Source organism: Cetorhinus maximus, chromosome 22 (genome assembly GCF_964194155.1).
Source record: "Cetorhinus maximus chromosome 22, sCetMax3.hap1.1, whole genome shotgun sequence".
Classification (NCBI taxonomy): Eukaryota; Metazoa; Chordata; class Chondrichthyes; order Lamniformes; family Cetorhinidae; genus Cetorhinus; species Cetorhinus maximus.
Window position 1 is genome coordinate 68,263,818 of NC_135900.1, and position 16,900 is coordinate 68,280,717.

At 44.5% G+C, this 16,900-nt stretch overlaps 1 protein-coding gene across 5 annotated transcripts in view; it reads right to left on the reverse strand.

Moving 5' to 3' along the window:
* The window catches only part of nrcama (neuronal cell adhesion molecule a), a 427,797-nt gene that overhangs the window by 55,550 nt on the left and 355,347 nt on the right, over positions 1-16,900 (reverse strand). For 3 of the 5 annotated variants that reach the window (XM_078568477.1, XM_078568478.1, XM_078568476.1), the window contains exons 16-22: positions 13,563-13,729; positions 13,323-13,470; positions 11,847-11,971; positions 5,448-5,549; positions 4,006-4,203; positions 2,070-2,140; positions 463-688 (exon numbers count right to left, since the gene is read on the reverse strand). In XM_078568477.1, coding sequence (XP_078424603.1) covers positions 463-688; positions 2,070-2,140; positions 4,006-4,203; positions 5,448-5,549; positions 11,847-11,971; positions 13,323-13,470; positions 13,563-13,729 — 1,037 coding nt within the window. Of the gene's footprint in view, positions 1-462; positions 689-2,069; positions 2,141-4,005; positions 4,204-5,447; positions 5,550-9,212; positions 9,243-11,846; positions 11,972-13,322; positions 13,471-13,562; positions 13,730-16,900 lie in introns of all 5 variants that reach the window. The other 2 variants (XM_078568475.1, XM_078568474.1) reach the window with 1 other exon arrangement.

A 16,900-nucleotide genomic window follows, 5' to 3' on the forward strand; every position in this document is an offset into this window, starting at 1 on the left:
GCAACTCAACGTGAACCGAGAATCCAGCCAGAGACTTTCCACTCTGCATGACAGCACTGGATACAGCTTCTGCCCACAAGGTCACTAAAGTCCGGGTTGTGGATGTCCCATCGTTGAATATATTTAAGGCCGAGATAGACAGATTTTTAAGTCTCTCAGGGGCTTGAGGGATACAGGGAGCGGGTGAGAAAGTGGAGTTGAAGTCCAAGATCAACCATGATTGTATCGAATGACAGAAGAGACCCGACAGGTGATCTGATCTACTCCTGTTCCTATCTCTTGAGCTCTTGTGGAGCAGTCTGCTCTCACCTGTTCGAACACCGTTTCAAGATGTGAATTTGCTTTTGTGATATCTGAAGTCAGCTCCACCCAGTCGGGCTAAGGGTTGCTGAGAATAATTGGTCATTAAAATTAGACGACAAAACAATTAGACCAACGTGAATGAAGGCCGCAGTTACTTACAATCCTCGCCAGAGTATCCAGTTACAACTTCAGGCTCTGAGGCAGCTCCAAGGCTATTAAACGCCTGCACTTTCAACTCATACGGAGAAAACTCCGGCGTGCCCGAGACGATATACTTTGAAACATTGGCAACCATCACTGACGTCCACTCATCGTCACCAACTTTCTGTCTCCAGCTGACTTTGTACGTCAGGCCTGGCCCATTGGACTGGACACCTTTCAAAGGCTAAAAGAAAAAACACAGCAAATGTCCAGTCATATAAAGACAGAAGTAGGTTCGACATCAGGGAATGATTCTTGCCCGACTCAACTGGGGACTGTGCAGCAGGTTACTGGATCATGTGGTCAATGCTGATTCACCAAGTCCCTTCGAGTGAGACCCATTTCTGGGTGGTGCGAAAATCACCTTGTACAAAAGGTAGGTAGCTATATCGCATTAATCCGGGGTCAGAGGGGTCAGGTGCTGCGCGCACAGCGCCGCCTAGTGTAGCATGTACAGCACTGCCTGCTGCAAGTCTCACAGGCCAGACCGGTTCCAAGTTTCTAATATAGCAACTGGAGGGCTACAGTTGATCTTATGGTCCTGTCTAGGGAGGGGAAAATTAGCCAGTGTTCCTGATTCTAAGCCGCTGACTTCTGTTGTAGCGTGGGTGAGTTTCATGGGGGAAAAAAAAAATGAAGGTTGGCACAATCCCTCCATAATGTTAGGACAGTGCACAGGCATTTGCTGCCTGGCCTTACCCATGTCTAATTGACTGTTGGGCAAGTTACTGTTGGGGGTTGGTAGGGTGGGCTGCTGATGCCTGTGGGATCATGCCTGGGGATCTTCAAAAGAGGAGGGCTCAGAACCTCGGGAATGCCGGCAGCAGAAAGAAAGGATACTTAACTGTATCCCAAGGAAGAAATTAAGTTAGCCAAGTTCACAGTTTCATCATTTCAACAATAAAAATAGTGTCACTGAGCACCTCCGAAGCATAAAAGTTGAGCATTACAGTATCTACAATGTATTTACATTTCCTTTCATAATCTTTGTATTTGACAAAGCGAGACATGTTAATATTATAATCAAGCCCTCCCAGACTATGTAGGGCAGTTAGATGTGGAGTACAGCATTCTATCCTGTGTCCCAACAACGTGCCTCAGGCTTAGGAGAGAAGGACCCCCAACTAGATAGTCTGACATCTTCCAATCGCTCAGCAGCCATACTGTGGCCTCGAGTTAGCCTGCTTCTTCAATGTCAACCTAGACCAGGTTTGTGCTGCAGGAGACATTGAACTTATCAATTTCAGTCTGAAGGCTCCCAGAGGTGAATAGTCAGTGTCCAACTCGCTGGATCAATCAATCCCTCAACTTTTAAAGCAGCTTTTATAGAGCTGATTCAAAACCTCCAGATAAACTGTTTCACCTCAACATATCAGAAATTCACAGATTCTCACAGGTAATATGTGTATGAAATATGTGGGGAATTAGTCACTGGAACAAATTCTGTGTGCCCTTCCAGGAGCATTAACATTGATTAAACCACACACACATGCTAACACCCCTAATGCGCACATGCGCAAACACGCGCAGACACAGGCAGACACAGGCACAGATAGTTTGCATACCTCCCAGGTTATCACCAGATTGTTGGGCTCAGTTCCCATTCCTTGAACTCCTAAGGGATTTTCATCAGGGGCTACAAGAACCAGAGTTACTGTTTAGCACAAAGGCAAATATAGAGAAAGCACCATTTTATTTACACAACTGCTGTCTGACAGGATTGCTGAATTTACTTGCATGCACATGTCAGGGAAGGCCAGTAACCATTGGCTTCATGTTGTCCTCTTGTACAGTGAGGTGAGGGCCAGTGTTTTTCTACAAGCCAAGGTAGCAAATGTCTATCGGCTCCGTCCACCAAAGAGAGCAGAATGATATGGATCTACTGCAGCTGAGCAGACAGTCTATCATAGTGTCCTCACCCAACGCCCACTGTGAGCAGCAGTCACTAAAAAGTGATCTGGAGTGTGAATCCTGGCCAATTTCCCCCTCCTTTCCTGATTGGGCCACTCAGTTCAGTCGTACAGCCCTAACAGCTGAGGGCAGCTCAATCTGCACAGACTGTGCATAGAATCTGCAATTTGGCTTACTGGGTAAAGCTCAGCTAACCACTGGGTGCTGGCAGTGGGGTGTGGTCTTTGCTGTAGCTCCTTAAAAACAAAACATCCTAATCTTGCAGTGTGCTAGAACGGGAAAGTTAACCAGTGTCTAAAATTGTAACACACAGTAGGTCCCTTGATCTGCCTAGGGGAACACGGAATGACAGAAGCTAGCTGTAAAAGGCACCCAATGATCTGCATGAATCTGACAACTGTGATGTGGCATTGCCCAGTCTGCCACGTTGGCAGGAACATGGGTGTCAGGAGAATCCGAGATCGGTAACATCTCACAAACCAGTGACATCCACCACCTAGACGGGCAAGAGCAGCAGATGCATGGGAATACCACCAGCTGCAAGGTCCCCTCCAAGCCACACGCCACCCTGACTTGGTACCATATCACCGTTCATTCACTGTCGCTGGGTCAAAAATCCCATAACTCCCTACTGGGAGCATCCTGGATACAGAGGCCATAGTGGCTCGAGAGGGTGGCTCACTTGTGACCTGCGATCGTTCCATCACCCAAATATGCTAAATGCTCCCCCAGTGTATAACCACTTGTAAAGTCACTCTACAGATCTGTGCAGTCAGGGGGGCACTATGATTTATTGAGGTGCCATTTCTAACGTAAACATGTCGTGCACTTTGTAACAGAGCAAGATCCTGAGAAGCATTCTATTTGCTCAGCATCAGTCACAAAGAGGCCGTGCAAGGGAGGGCCCTAGGCTTCAGTTATATTGTTTTCCCTGTTGGGGGCTGCCAGCTTACACAGCACAGACTGGCTTTGGCCTTGAAAGTTCAGTCCACTGCTGTAGGTGTTCGGTGACACCACTTCCCCTCCTACCCTACAATTAAAGAACAGTCTCTCCAAAAGCCCAAGCTGCTGGTGTGGGGAATCCCCACCCCTCAGTCTCTCCCAGTGCTCCATTCCAACTCCAAGATGCTAATTAGATGATCCCATGGAGCAGGTTCAGATCCCCATCTTCCAAGGGCAGCCAACATTAAGTCACAGCTCCATGAACCCATCATTGCCCCGATGCACAATGCGGAGGCCCTGAGCTAAGAACGGGTTGGCACCATGAACCTCGACTTCAACAGAGCGAGGATGGAGGAAAGAGGAAGGTCATGCAACAGGGAATACGTACTGCCCTGGAGGAATAATGGAGGAAAGTTGAGAGGAGTCATGAACATGGGATCACTGGGGAGAAACAGAGAGTGAGGCAAGGGAGTGACAGAGAACCCGAGAGTTGGGAGTGCAGAAATGAGACAGGAATCAGGGGATGGAAAATCCTTTTACTTGTATTGAGCCCAAGGTGGGGGATAAGAACCTTCAACTCCAAACTACTGCTTTCCTTTACAGCTATGACTGTTTTAAAGCATAGTTGCTGCTTAGATGCTGTCTTACCAGCTGGCTGTGTGAAGTAGCGCTCAGACGGCAAGCTTGGCTCACTCCTGCCGATTTGATTGACAGCAATAACTCGGAAGCTGTAGTTGACAAAGGGGGAAAGCTTCAGCTGCACCGTAGTTCGTGTTCCCCCGACATCAGCTAAATGGTGCCACAATCCAGGCTCAAATTGATCCTCTTCGTACTCAACGATGAACTCTGGGAGGAAAACAACATCAATCACACAAGGGGATGGTCTTGTTCTTGCTGCAGGCCACTCAGTGCTCAATAAACATTTCAGAAGCATTCCTCAAATCCCTACCAAAGGGTTTAGCTTCCCGGAATAACATGGCTCACCCATGTTACCAATCCCCCTAGGCAAGTACAGCCAGCTCCACTTGAACTGGATGTACAGTTGGCCAATTTAGACACATCCTCCAAATGTCCTATGTTCATATCACCAGCCCAGCCAGGTTTTGTCACAGGCTTCTCTCCCCCAGACCTAGCAGGGAAAGTGGCCAACTTCTCCTCGACCTTATAACTGAATGTAAATGGCAGTGAAGTCTGGGACTGGGAACCTGTCCTATATAGGATTATATACAATTACATAGGATACATAGCAGAGAGAGACGCCATTCAGCCCAACCAGTCCATACCCATGTTTATGCTCCACTCGAGCCTCTTCCTATCTTTCCTCGTACAAAACTATCATTTTAAGCCTCTATTCCCTTATCCCTCATCTGCTTATCTAGCTTCCCCTTAAATATATCTATGCCATTGACTTCAACCATTCTCTCCACGCTCTGGGTGAAGATATTTCTTCTGAATTCCCTATTGGGTTTCCTGGCGACCACCTTATAATGATGGCCTCTAGTTCTGCTCTTCCCCATATGTGGAAACATTCTGTCTGCATCCACACTATCAAAACTTTATTTCCCCACATCTTACCTCACCTACCCCAAGGACCCCAGTGTAAGATAGGAATGACAGCATACCCTGGCAGAGCAATGGAACACATAAGCCTGCATAAATGTAATCCCTTGAAGTGTAGAAGATTGAGGGCTGATTTAATTGAGGAGTTTAAAATGATAAATGGAGTAGATGAGGGTGGAGAGAGAGAAACCAATTCTTTTCGTGGAGTGTGAAGAATAAGGGGTCATAACCTCAAAATTAGAGCCAGGCCGTTCAGGGATGATGTCAAGAAGCACTTTCTCCACACAAGGGCTAATGGAAATCTGGCACTATCCCCACCAAAAGGCTGTGAATGCTAGGGCTCAACTAAAGCATTCAATATTGAGACCAGTAGGTAAGAGTATTGAAGATAAAGCAAAGATGCCTAATAGAGTTGAGGTACAGATCATCCATGATTGAACTGGAAGTGAAAGGTGAAACGGGAAACAGTCTGGGGTATAGCTGGAGGCTCATCAGAATTTGAGGGCCAGTAAAACCTTTCCAAAGCGTACTTATAATGGGACTGTTATTATCTTCTCCTGGTATCCATGACAGCTGCACGCTCCTGTCTTGAGGATTGGTTAATTCCAGGTCTGAAGGTGGATCAGGATGATCTATGGGATAAAAACACTCAATTAAAACCAGGCGGGCCTTAACGGAGACAAATCCTTGAAGCCCTGTCACAAATCAGAAGCCAGGCGGATGTGCACTGAATGATGGGTGGCGTGGCTGCATGCACATGGGCCTCTTAAGTTCCCAGCAAGTTGATGGCTCAGCAGCAGCCATCGAGGCTTCAGCAGAAGAGCAACATGCAAATCCTTGGGGAGGCTAAAATGACCTGCTTACATTGCACCCCATTGCACTCCATAGTGAAAGCTATTGGGTCAATTGTCACTAAAAGCTCCTCATACTGCCCATGCCAACTTGACTGACACGCCAAGCTGTTCTGTTTTTCGGTGTCCAAGTTTAAAATTGGCAGAAATGACAAAATGTACAGAAGTAGAGATTGAGGAACAGGACTGACTTACCTCCTCAGTCCTCCAGAGATATCCGAGAGGTCCCGATAGGACCAACGAATTTGAACGATTACAGTGTTTTTGCCTTCACTAAGCTAGCTCAATGTCCAATCCATTTATTGATCACTCTTTGAGTGGAAATAAACTATCCAACATCTGCTCCTTGTGACTTCTACTAGTTTGAGCCTGCCAGAGTCCAGTTTCAAAATGCAATTTGGTCTTACTTTTTTTTAATGCTAGTTACTAGTGAGGATGTCAAGGGCTCAGGTTGAGTGCAGATGAGGTTTAATTAATGGTACCACAAATGAGGGTCATCAGTTAGGTGGATAGATCAGAGAAGCTGGGATTGTTCTCCTTAGAGCAGAGAGGGTGAAATAAAGGTGTTCAAAATTAAGACGAGTTTTGATACAGTAAATCAATAGAAACTGTTTCCAATGGCAAGAGGGCCGATAACCACAGGACACAGATTTAGGGAACATGTGAGGCAGAGAGGAGGTGAGGGAAAATTCTCCTTGTGCAGCAGGTTGTTATAGGCTGGGGTGCATTGCCGGAAAGGGAGGAGAAAGCAGATTCAATCATGACTTTCAAAAGGAAATTGGATATGTCACTAAAAAGGAAAACATTTCATGTCTATGGGGAAAGAGCAGAGGGAGTGATTGAACAGCTCCAGCAAAAGCCCTAGTGCAGGTACGATGGGCTGAATGATATCCACTTGTCCTGTATGTTTCTGCAGTGAGAATCTTCAAAGTTTCTCTAGGTTTAATAAAAAGGGCTTAAGACATAACTCCTCTATGAGTACATGTTGCTTCCTACCCTTCAACCAGGGTTCAGGCTGAACCTCCCAGAGCTACCCGTTTAATTAACAACCTTTTGTGTTGAACTTTACCATAAGCCTTTTGGAAGTGAGACATACCATGTGGCAGGGCCTCCCACAATCCTCTTGGGCTGTCACAGCCTTAAAGAGTTCAAGGCCTTTGTTCAGGCAAGATTGTCCTCTTTGAATCTATGCTATCCATTGCTAACTAGGTAAACATGGTACATATAGTATTTCCAATAACCAATTCTAACATTTACACAGAATGGAAGGAAGGCTAACAGACCTGTACTTGCCTGTGTTTGGTTTGTCATCCATTTTAAATACAGGCAACTTGTTTTGAATTTCCTGGTATCTCGCCAATGTTCAGTTATTCAACAAAAATAATGTCCTCACAAGCCTCCTCCCTTGTCTCCCTTAATGTTTTGGGATTAATCCAAATAGCCCCAGCCTTTCTACAAATTGCTTAATGAAGCGTAATCACGGTTATATTGTAGAAAATTTGGCAGCCAATTTGCACACAGTAAGGTCCCACAAGCAGCAATGTGATAATGATCACATAATCTATTTTAGTGGTGTTGCTTGAGGGATAAATATTGTCAGGACACTGGGGAGAATGTCTCTAATTTTCTTTTGAGTAGTGCTTTGGGATCTTTTATGTCCATGCGAGAGGGCAGACTGAGCCTGTATTTAATGTCTCATCCACCTCCGACAGTGCAATACCCACTCAGTACTGAAATGGAGGGTTAGCCTAGAAGATCTGCTCAAGTCTCTGGAGTGAGACCTGAATCCACAACCTGCTGACTCAGAGGTGAGTTTTATACCACTGAGCTAAAGCTGACCAGAGAGTTAGTGCGACAGCATTGGGCATCCTCCTTATAATTAGTAATTTTCTCAAGTTGCAGAGAGCATTTACTTGCACAAAAGCTCCTTTGGCGGCCAACATTCGCAATTCACCTATCTGCAGTCGGAGGCTAATGATAAAATAAATAGTTTAGCAGTGGAAGCCCGCGTGCATGCAGTTGCAGTAAGGGTTTCAAAATTGCTTAATATAGAACTCCACACCATGTAATGTAAACTATGTTTCACAACAGCACCATGTAGAGAGATCAGACCCATCTTAAAGCTGTGGAATCATAACATTAAACTAGAGGATCTTCTACGTTATGGCTCAAGGATGAAAAAACACAACTGGAATAGACAAATAGACAACATGTTCCAAAAGTTTGAATGTTTTTCAATTAGTTGTATTTTTGTGACTGCAAGATTGGAGCCAATCAGCATTTTTCATGCCCTATGAACCTAGGAAACACTCGCATACTCGCGGTGCTCGGGTTAGACAAATTCCAAGGCACGCACACGCACTCGCACACCCCAGGCATGCACACGCACTCCAGAACACACATGCACACACAGCTGAAACATGCACATACACTGCAGACCTGCACACATGTGTCAAATACTCTCAGCAGACACATTCATATTCGAGACACACACAGTACCATCACCCACTCCAGACTCACACTTAAGACACTCTTACACTCCTTATAGATAAGGTGGATTGTTACAGATACTCCTGGGTTCTGACACTGCTGTTGTACATTTCCAATAATGAGGAATTCATTTGCCCAAGTGTTTAAACTTTCTATGGTGCAAGGTTTAACAGTCACACTAGATATTACTCCCATTGCATGCAAAATCCCAAGTGTGACTTTAAAGATTGCGTGCACCAAAAATACAGAATTCATCTCAACAAGTCAGTAAAGCCTGAAAGGCTGGAAACATACAGCAGGCCCAGCAGCATCTGGAAGATTGGACATGGTGGTGGTTTGGGAAGGGAACTGCTTTCCTCACAGCTATCAGTGGAGATGAATCACGCAGTGGAACCTCCTTCACCAGCCAGAACGGAGGGGACTTCATTGGCAGACAGATTGGGCACCTCCAGATTCTCACACAAGGTGCAGCAAAGCCATTGCTGTAGGAATGAAGACAGAATCATTCGCAAAGTAACCTTTGTTGAGTGACCACAAAACAGACAAGATGCCAATGTCTCCCACACGACCTTCACCAATTCTGGTGATGGAAGTTCCACAGTTTGTGAAGACACAGAATCACCCGGAAGGTGACGGAAGCACCAATACAAATCAATCTACAATTCACACAGATCTACGTAAACATATCTACCTTTACTAAAAGAAAATCCCCAAAGAAATAGGCACAAGGTACACCAAATGTTGTTTGTGAAATTGTGAGTTAATGCTACATATAAAGGAGCAGTGTGGAGCTGTGTAAGCATCACATTCCACAATGCTTTGCCTCAGGCAGACAGTGGATAGAAAAATGAAGCTGGTGAACATGCTACGTCACTGCTGGAAATGAAGATACGAGAGCCAAGTCAAAACAAATGGAAGAATGAAGTGCAATCAGACAAACACTTGTTAGTTTACCGTCAGGGCTAGCTGGAGTTGAGGAACGGGCTGGAAATAAAGAGCAAGGTTAGGGTTTAGTTGTAGCTAATACAAGTTAAAGCAGTCACATTTTTCAGCCAGTTATGCATATTAACAAAATAACTTGTAAGAAATTACACAGCAGCTTATTATATCTCTCAGAAAGATCACCATGATTTCCACACAGTGCCTTGCATTGAGGTACTGTGATTGTTCCCATGTAGGCAAGGATCACTGGCATATTGCACACATCAAAACACTACAAATGAACGATAAGATGAACGTCCAGTCTATTCACTTTTTTAAATGGTGTTGGCTGAGCTACAAAGATTGGTCAGGACATCTTCTCCAAAGATTGGGCCTCTGGCATTGCAGTGCTTTTCTGGCAGGGTGTAGATTTACATTCACACTGCCAAAGAAAACGAAACAGCACGGTGGGTGTACCCACACCAGACAGACGGCAGCGGTTCAAGAAGACAGATCGTCACCACCTTATCAAGGGCAATTAGGGATGGGCAATGACAGACTTTGGGGAGTCAGGGAGTGAGTTATTTGTCGCAGAATTCCCAGCCTCTGACCTGCTCTTATAGCCACAGTATTTATATGGCTAGTCCAGTTCAGTTTCTGGTCAATGGCAACCACTAGGACGCTGATAGCTTAGTAATGTTAATGCCATTGAATGTCAAGGGGAGGTGGCTAGATTCTCTCTCTTGCTAGAGGTGGTCATTGAAAGGGAAAAGAAAGAATACTGAATAAAGAACAATTGTTCTTCAGAAATATTAGTTGAGGTTGGTCATTTTAAAAGATTTTTTTTTAATGCTTTATGTTATAAATGACCAGAGTTGAGAATGATTGCAATGTACTTAATTCCTTTGGGATTACTTTTTCTGATTTTTTTGAGCGGTGTGGGGGGGAAGAGAAGTATTAACCCCGTACAACAGTCCTCTCCAAGTTTAGGTTAAAACCCTGAAAATGAGAAGAAGTTAAAAAAAGATGTGATCAGTTTAAAAAAAAGCTCAAAGCTCAGGCTCAGATACTTCATTTGCTTACCAAGAACAAGACAACTGGACCTCACAAATCACTCACCCACGCCCTCCACATCCAAAGCCAGTCATTGCCTTTACTGTCATGTAAATGGTCTATCAATTAAAACTTCATATGTGAACTCAAAAGCAAAACAAACCTGGATGTGTCAGTTGAAAGTATTTTGTGCCCTATGTCTCTGCTCTGTGGTCTTATAACGGATGCTACTTGCTAAATATAGAGAACGTGACGACTTGTATATATTCTGTGGACCATGAAGGGAATTATCTTCAGGCTAGAATTATAATTCAGCCATTATTGCCACCATCTGAAGTTCCCCTCCAAGCCACTGATCAACCTGACTTGGAAATATATCGCTGTTCCTTCATAGTCGCTGAGTCAAAATCCTGGAACTCCCTCCCTAACAGCACTGTGTGTGTACCTACACCACAGGGACTGCAGAGGTTCAAGAAGGCAGCTCACCACCACCTTCTCAAGGGTAATGAGGGATGGGCAATAAACGCTGGCCAGTGTTTAGCCATCGACGCACTCATCCCATGAACAAATGAAAAAAAAGGTCCTGCCACTTAGCTTCAGTTTCACTGTTCTTCTCTTCTGGAGGTGATTACTTGAAAGCTCATTCTCAGGGCAAGGACTGACTGTACAGGTGCTCCATGACCCATCTGCCCTGTGTAAGCAGTGTCTCACAGCCTAACCAGTATCTCGCAGCCTAATGAGTGTCTCCTGCCCCATCTAACCCAGGCCTCAGTTTATTACAAAACAGAAAATGCTGGAAAAACTCAGTAGGCCTAAAAGCATCAGTGGAGACAAAAAAACAGAGTTAACGTTTCAAGTCTGTATGGCTCTGAAGAGTCATACGGACTCGAAATGTTAACTGCTTTTTTTCTCTCCGCAGATGCTGTTTGGCCTGCTGAGCTTTTCCAGCATTTTCTGTTTTTGCTTCAGATTTCCAGCGTCTGCAGTATTTTGCTTTTACCTCAGAGTTTATTTCCTGCCTTGTCTAACCCGTGAGTTCTGGAAGTTCTTGCTGCCACTCCATTCCATGGGCCCCTCTGGTACCTTGCCCAATGTCTAATTCCACATTTGTGAGGCTGGATATTGAATCATGGAATGAAACTCAGTCAAGCTTGAGCCTGGTCTCTCCTGACAGCCACCTCTTTGCACTGTCCAACATAATAGGGATGGGGAGATCACGTCATGGTGAGCAGGAGGAGGAGGCCTGGCTGGTATTCACCACCCTGGGATCGGGACACTGAGGGCACTGCCCCTAATTGGGATCATATAACTTTGTACAGTTCAGGGACTGCCATTGACCTTGGTACCTTCTGGATTTGTGTTGCCTTATTACATGTTGTCCCCAGCCAGCAGGGAGAGCCAAAATTCCCAATATGCTCCCCTGTTACGCAAAGCATCACCTCAGCAATGTCTTCCGGACAATCTTCTCCAGTCTGCTTTTGAAGCAATGCTGGCATAACAAGGCATTTACTCATACATAATAACACAAAGCACCTCAACCCTCTTAGAACCATATGTGCTTTGCAGACTGGAGACACGAGGGGAGAGGAGGAGAACAAAACAAAGCCATATTACCTAGGACAGTAAGATCAGCCGTTGCAGAGTTTGTGTCCAAGGTCGTATTCACTACACACGTGTAGGATCCTTGGTCCTCCTCAGATACTTCCAGAATAGTCAAGATATCATCAGATGCCTGGAGCCTGAAATTGGGACCATGGTTTTGTTACTAACTTGACCATTTTCATCCTAGAAGTTGCCTCAGCTGCTGACCGCTTCCAGAAGTTTCTGTTTTTGATTCAGATTTGCAGCACTTTGTTCAACTTAAGTGCCCATTTTCAAATATGTTGAGGGTGAAGAGATTTTTGTTTTCCCTATCTCCCAGTTTGCATCTAAAATGAACTCCTGGAGATGAGCTGAAGTCTCAAAGACATGATAACTGGGATCAGGTTACACAGGATTTCCCACCCCAAGATCGGTAGGCTATCTTAGAGAATGTGTTTACCCATTGCCAGCCTGTCAAATTCATTCCAAAGAATGCTGACTGTTAAAATAGCACAAGGGCTCATGCCTACACCTGGAAGTTCAAGCACCACACTTTACCAACAGCTCACTACTGGGGTTTAAACTCCACATGAGCCTCTCCCACCTCACTTAATTTCATCCCATCAACATAACTTTCCACTCCTTTCTCCTTCATGTGCTTATCTAGCTTCCCCTTAGATACATCTATGCTCATCATCTCAGCCATTCCTTGCTGTTGAGAGCTCCACAATTTAACTATTTGGGTAAAAAAATTCTCCTGAATTCCCAATTGAATTTATTAGTGAATATCTTACATTTCTGGCTGCTAATTCTGGCCTCGCCCACAAGTGGAAATATCATGTCTACCTGTAGACACTGTGGCGGGGAATTTGATCTCAATACTCATATCCGCACTACATAAGCATGTCAACTTTAACTTTTTTGTAGAGTTGTTGGTAAAATGCTGAAACAAAAAGCGTGCAAGTGTTTTTTTTTGACTGGTTCACAGGGATTGCTTGATGCAAAAAGACTAAACTCCATCTAATTCCCCTCTTGCACCATCCTGGTAGTGGCACAACACAGTGATAAGAAAAGTTGAATAATCATAGCAATGAAACGCTACCAATTTGTCTACAACAGAACCAAACTTGAGGTGAGAAAACACCTCAGTGGTGAGGTGCTTTGGAAACCACAATTCACATCTCAAATTACTCATACTGTATCCAAAAAATGTTGACTGCTTTGCTTCCTTGGTTCTGGGCGGTGATAGATGTTAAATAAATGTATAAAGATGAAATACATTTACATGTGCTGAGATTGTAAGTCATTTTCCACCACTCACATCTGCGGCTCGTCACATTGTCCATTGGTCAATAAAGGCCAACAACTGCTCAATACATCGGGCTCTGGGTCTATGTCACTCACTTTCTCTCTCTATTGGGGAATAGCACTGAGAGCAGGTCAGATGCGAAAACACAATAAAGGCCCCTATTACTTCCCTTGTTTTTTGCTACCAGGAATCTTTAGTACCTGTTGTCATCAGGCAGCTCCTCATTATTTTTCAGCCAAATAATTGTTGGAGAAAGTGATGGGTCATGCTTCACCTTGCACTCGAATACAGCTGTGCCCATAGTCTGCACAGACTGATATCGTGGTTGTTTAAGGATGGTTGTCGGATCTGAAAATTCAACATGTTCATGATGTTCAACATGCTTGAAAAAAAAATAAAGCTTTCTTGAAAACACAATTTGACGACACAAAAGAGCTCACCTTTGACCTCGAGGAAGGCTTGGTTTTGGATGACACCAAGGGGATTGGTTGCTATGCAGGTGTAAGTGCCACTATCATTCTTTTGTGAGAAGGCAATTTCCAAAGTACCGTTGTCATGGAAAACATAAGAGTCACCATGGAGGACACTGCCTTGGTCATCCTTGAACCTGGGGTTGGATAAGTTCACAGTTACTCCGTCGGCAATGTGCATTTATCCCCCTCAATGCCAGCCTCTATTCCCGAAATGTTCTTATTATCCTCTGATTTGCTGTCTTATCAGTGCCTCTCTGAACATTCCTCTCCTGTTTCACTCAGCAGTTTAGCATCATTGAGTATTACTGTACTGCCATTTCATCCTTTCATACTTGCCCTGGCTACTCTGAAAAAACTATCTGATTAATATCCCTCACCTGCCCTTTTCCTGTAGTCCTGGAAATATTTCATTTTTAGCTAGAAACTCAATTCTCTTTTGAAAGTTACTATTAAATCTGCTTCCAACCCCCTTTCAGACAGTGCATTCTGGACCATAACAACACTGTGTAAACAAACTTCTCGGGCCGAATTTCCCGCCTGGGCTTGGACGCTGACCTGACCTGCACACTTTCGCGGCTCACAAAATGCACACCCAGCCCACGTGTGATTCCATGAGGGATTTCGCCTTTTCGCACAGGGGTCAGGGTTCACAGTGCATTTTGCAAGCCGCAATGGAGTGCGCGAGGGATGCGAATGTGAAGGTGGCTGGTGAGAAGGCCCACCCACTTCTACAACACAGCAGTCCAGCTCCCAACGTCATCTAAGGGCCTGTTAAACTTTACCCCTCACCCCCAATGCCATCTCACATTCCCCCACCCCCCCCCCGCTATCTCTATGTCTCCCGTGGGCAGAATGTTTCGGTTGGCATGTGGGGGCGGGCCCAAAACGCTGGTGCATAAAATGATGCGCGATGACGTCGGGTATGCACCCCGATGACATCACACGCCATCGCGATATTTCATTCGGCGGGCGCATGCCAGAGTCGGCTGCGTGCCCGCAGAAATGTCAACAGCCTGTTAAGGCCATTAAGAAATTAATTAAAGCACTTAAGAATGCTGCCCGCCCAGACTTAAGGTTGGCGGGCAGGAGAAAAGCCCAAGCGGCCTTCACATTTTTCAGGAAACCTCATCCACGGGTGGGATGAGGTTTCCTGAGCCTTTTATTAAATAAATTCATTCATTTTCATAAGTGTAAAAACATGTCACCACTCATGTGACACAGTCACATGAGAGGGCTTGTTTGAATAAATTTTTAAATCTATTCTTTAATTATTTTCATATCTATTCATTCTCCCTGAGCAGCTCTGTGCCTGACTGGCTTCATTCTCCCTCCTCCCCCACCTGCACAGGTAACGCTGAGCGCTACCACTCGCGTATTACACTGGGCAGGCCTTAATTGGTGGGCCAGCATAAAATGGAGGCGCGCAGCCAATCGTGGGTGGCGATCGGCTCTGCGCCCTCTCCAGCCCAGCCCGCCCACCCGTCATTGGAATAATCCTGGACCATGTATCCTGCATTGCCACTCACCTAGTATGCACTATATATAGTTCTCAAGAGCCATCCAATAGCAATGGGAACTATTCTTAAATTATTTGGCGAAACATTGAATCTCCAACAATCAAGGAAATCCCCGAATTCAAACTCACTATCAATTATACTGGACAAAAAAGAAAACCAAAGGGTATAAGGTTATAATCTTTTAAGTGCCTATTAAGTTTCTAAACAAATAAAAAACCACATCAATGACAAATTCTGTTATGATAGACTGGAAACGATTCAATAGTTCTAGGATCAATAACACCATCTGCTGAGCTGAAGGTTTGGAAACACAGCCAAGCATTCATAATAGAAGCACTGTAAAATGAAAACTTCCAAGTCCACTGACAAATCAGATATACATTTCCATTTCAAAGCAGTGCCTGTCAATCAATGGATGGGGAGCATGTGCAGACCACTTTTCAACCTTCAGAAGCAGGGTTTTTTTCACAAAAAAGTCAGATCAGCCAGCCCAATTAAATTATGAAAATGTGACAGTAGCGGACATTTTATGTTCAGATTGTTTAATATACTATGGCACTTTCTCCATTGGAAAAGTACTGTAATTCATGTGAACATTTACACAATACTGGTCAATTAACTTACTTTTGCAGGACAGGTCCCTATAATGAATCACTGTATTAAAAACATTGCTGTTATAATGCAGCACCTAATAGTGACGTTTGAAGGTGCCAAAACATTTTACACTTTGTTTTCAGAACGATCCCAACTCCCTAGCAGGCTTTCCATTTTCTTCATGAACTCTAAAACCTGGCATGCTTTTAATGGGCTTCCAAAACCCCACACCGCCAGGTGGAAATGGTGTTATGAGAAGAAATCTGATTTTCATCCCCCATTTAAAACCTCAGTGAGGGTGGGTGTACATTTTGCACACCAGGCATTTCTGACCTGCAAAAAGGCCAGAGGAAGATGGCGCCAGGTTGGGAATGTGGAGGAAAATTAGATTTTCTCCAAAAAAAAAATCAGTGTAGCCATTCGCCTCCATACCCAGACGGAAATTCGGCCCCTCATCTCCCCTCCAGTTCTTTTACTAATGACCATAAATCTCTGGTTATTGAACCTCCTTCCAGTGGAAACAGTTTCTTCTTAACTACTTTTTTTAAACTCTTCATAATTTTGAACATAGCCTAAAATTTAGAGTCTTTCAGGAAACACTTCTATGTGCAAAGAGTGCTAGAAATATTGAACTTTCTTCCTCAAACAGCCATCAATGCTAGATCAATTGAAACTTTTAAATCTGAGATGGAAGGACTTTGGCTAACCAAAGCTATTGGGGGCATGGGGCAAAGACAGGCATATGGGGTTAGGTCACAGATCGGCCATGATTTCATTGAATAGTGGAACCGAGGCTAAATGGTGTATGAGGGGCTAAATGACCTACTCCTGTTCTGTAACAGCTCTATTAAATCTCTTCCAAACTTCTCGTACTTGCTTTCAAAGCTCCCCAAGGCCCTACTTCAGGGATCATCTCCTCCCTTATGACTTCACACACTCTTCTCAACATGGGGCTTATCAATGCCCACTCTCAATGATCCACTATTGGTTTGACTACCACCACTCCTGCCATTTGGAATTCACTGACCATTTCGCTACATCTTGCAATCTCCCTCCCTAACTTAAAAAGAAAACCTCAAAACCTTTCTTGCTGACCGTGTATGGATCCCCCTTCATCCACTTTTCTCATCCTAATCAGTGCCTCAAGTTTCAACATCAAAGTCTTAACAACAATCACTAAGAGACATCTTCCTG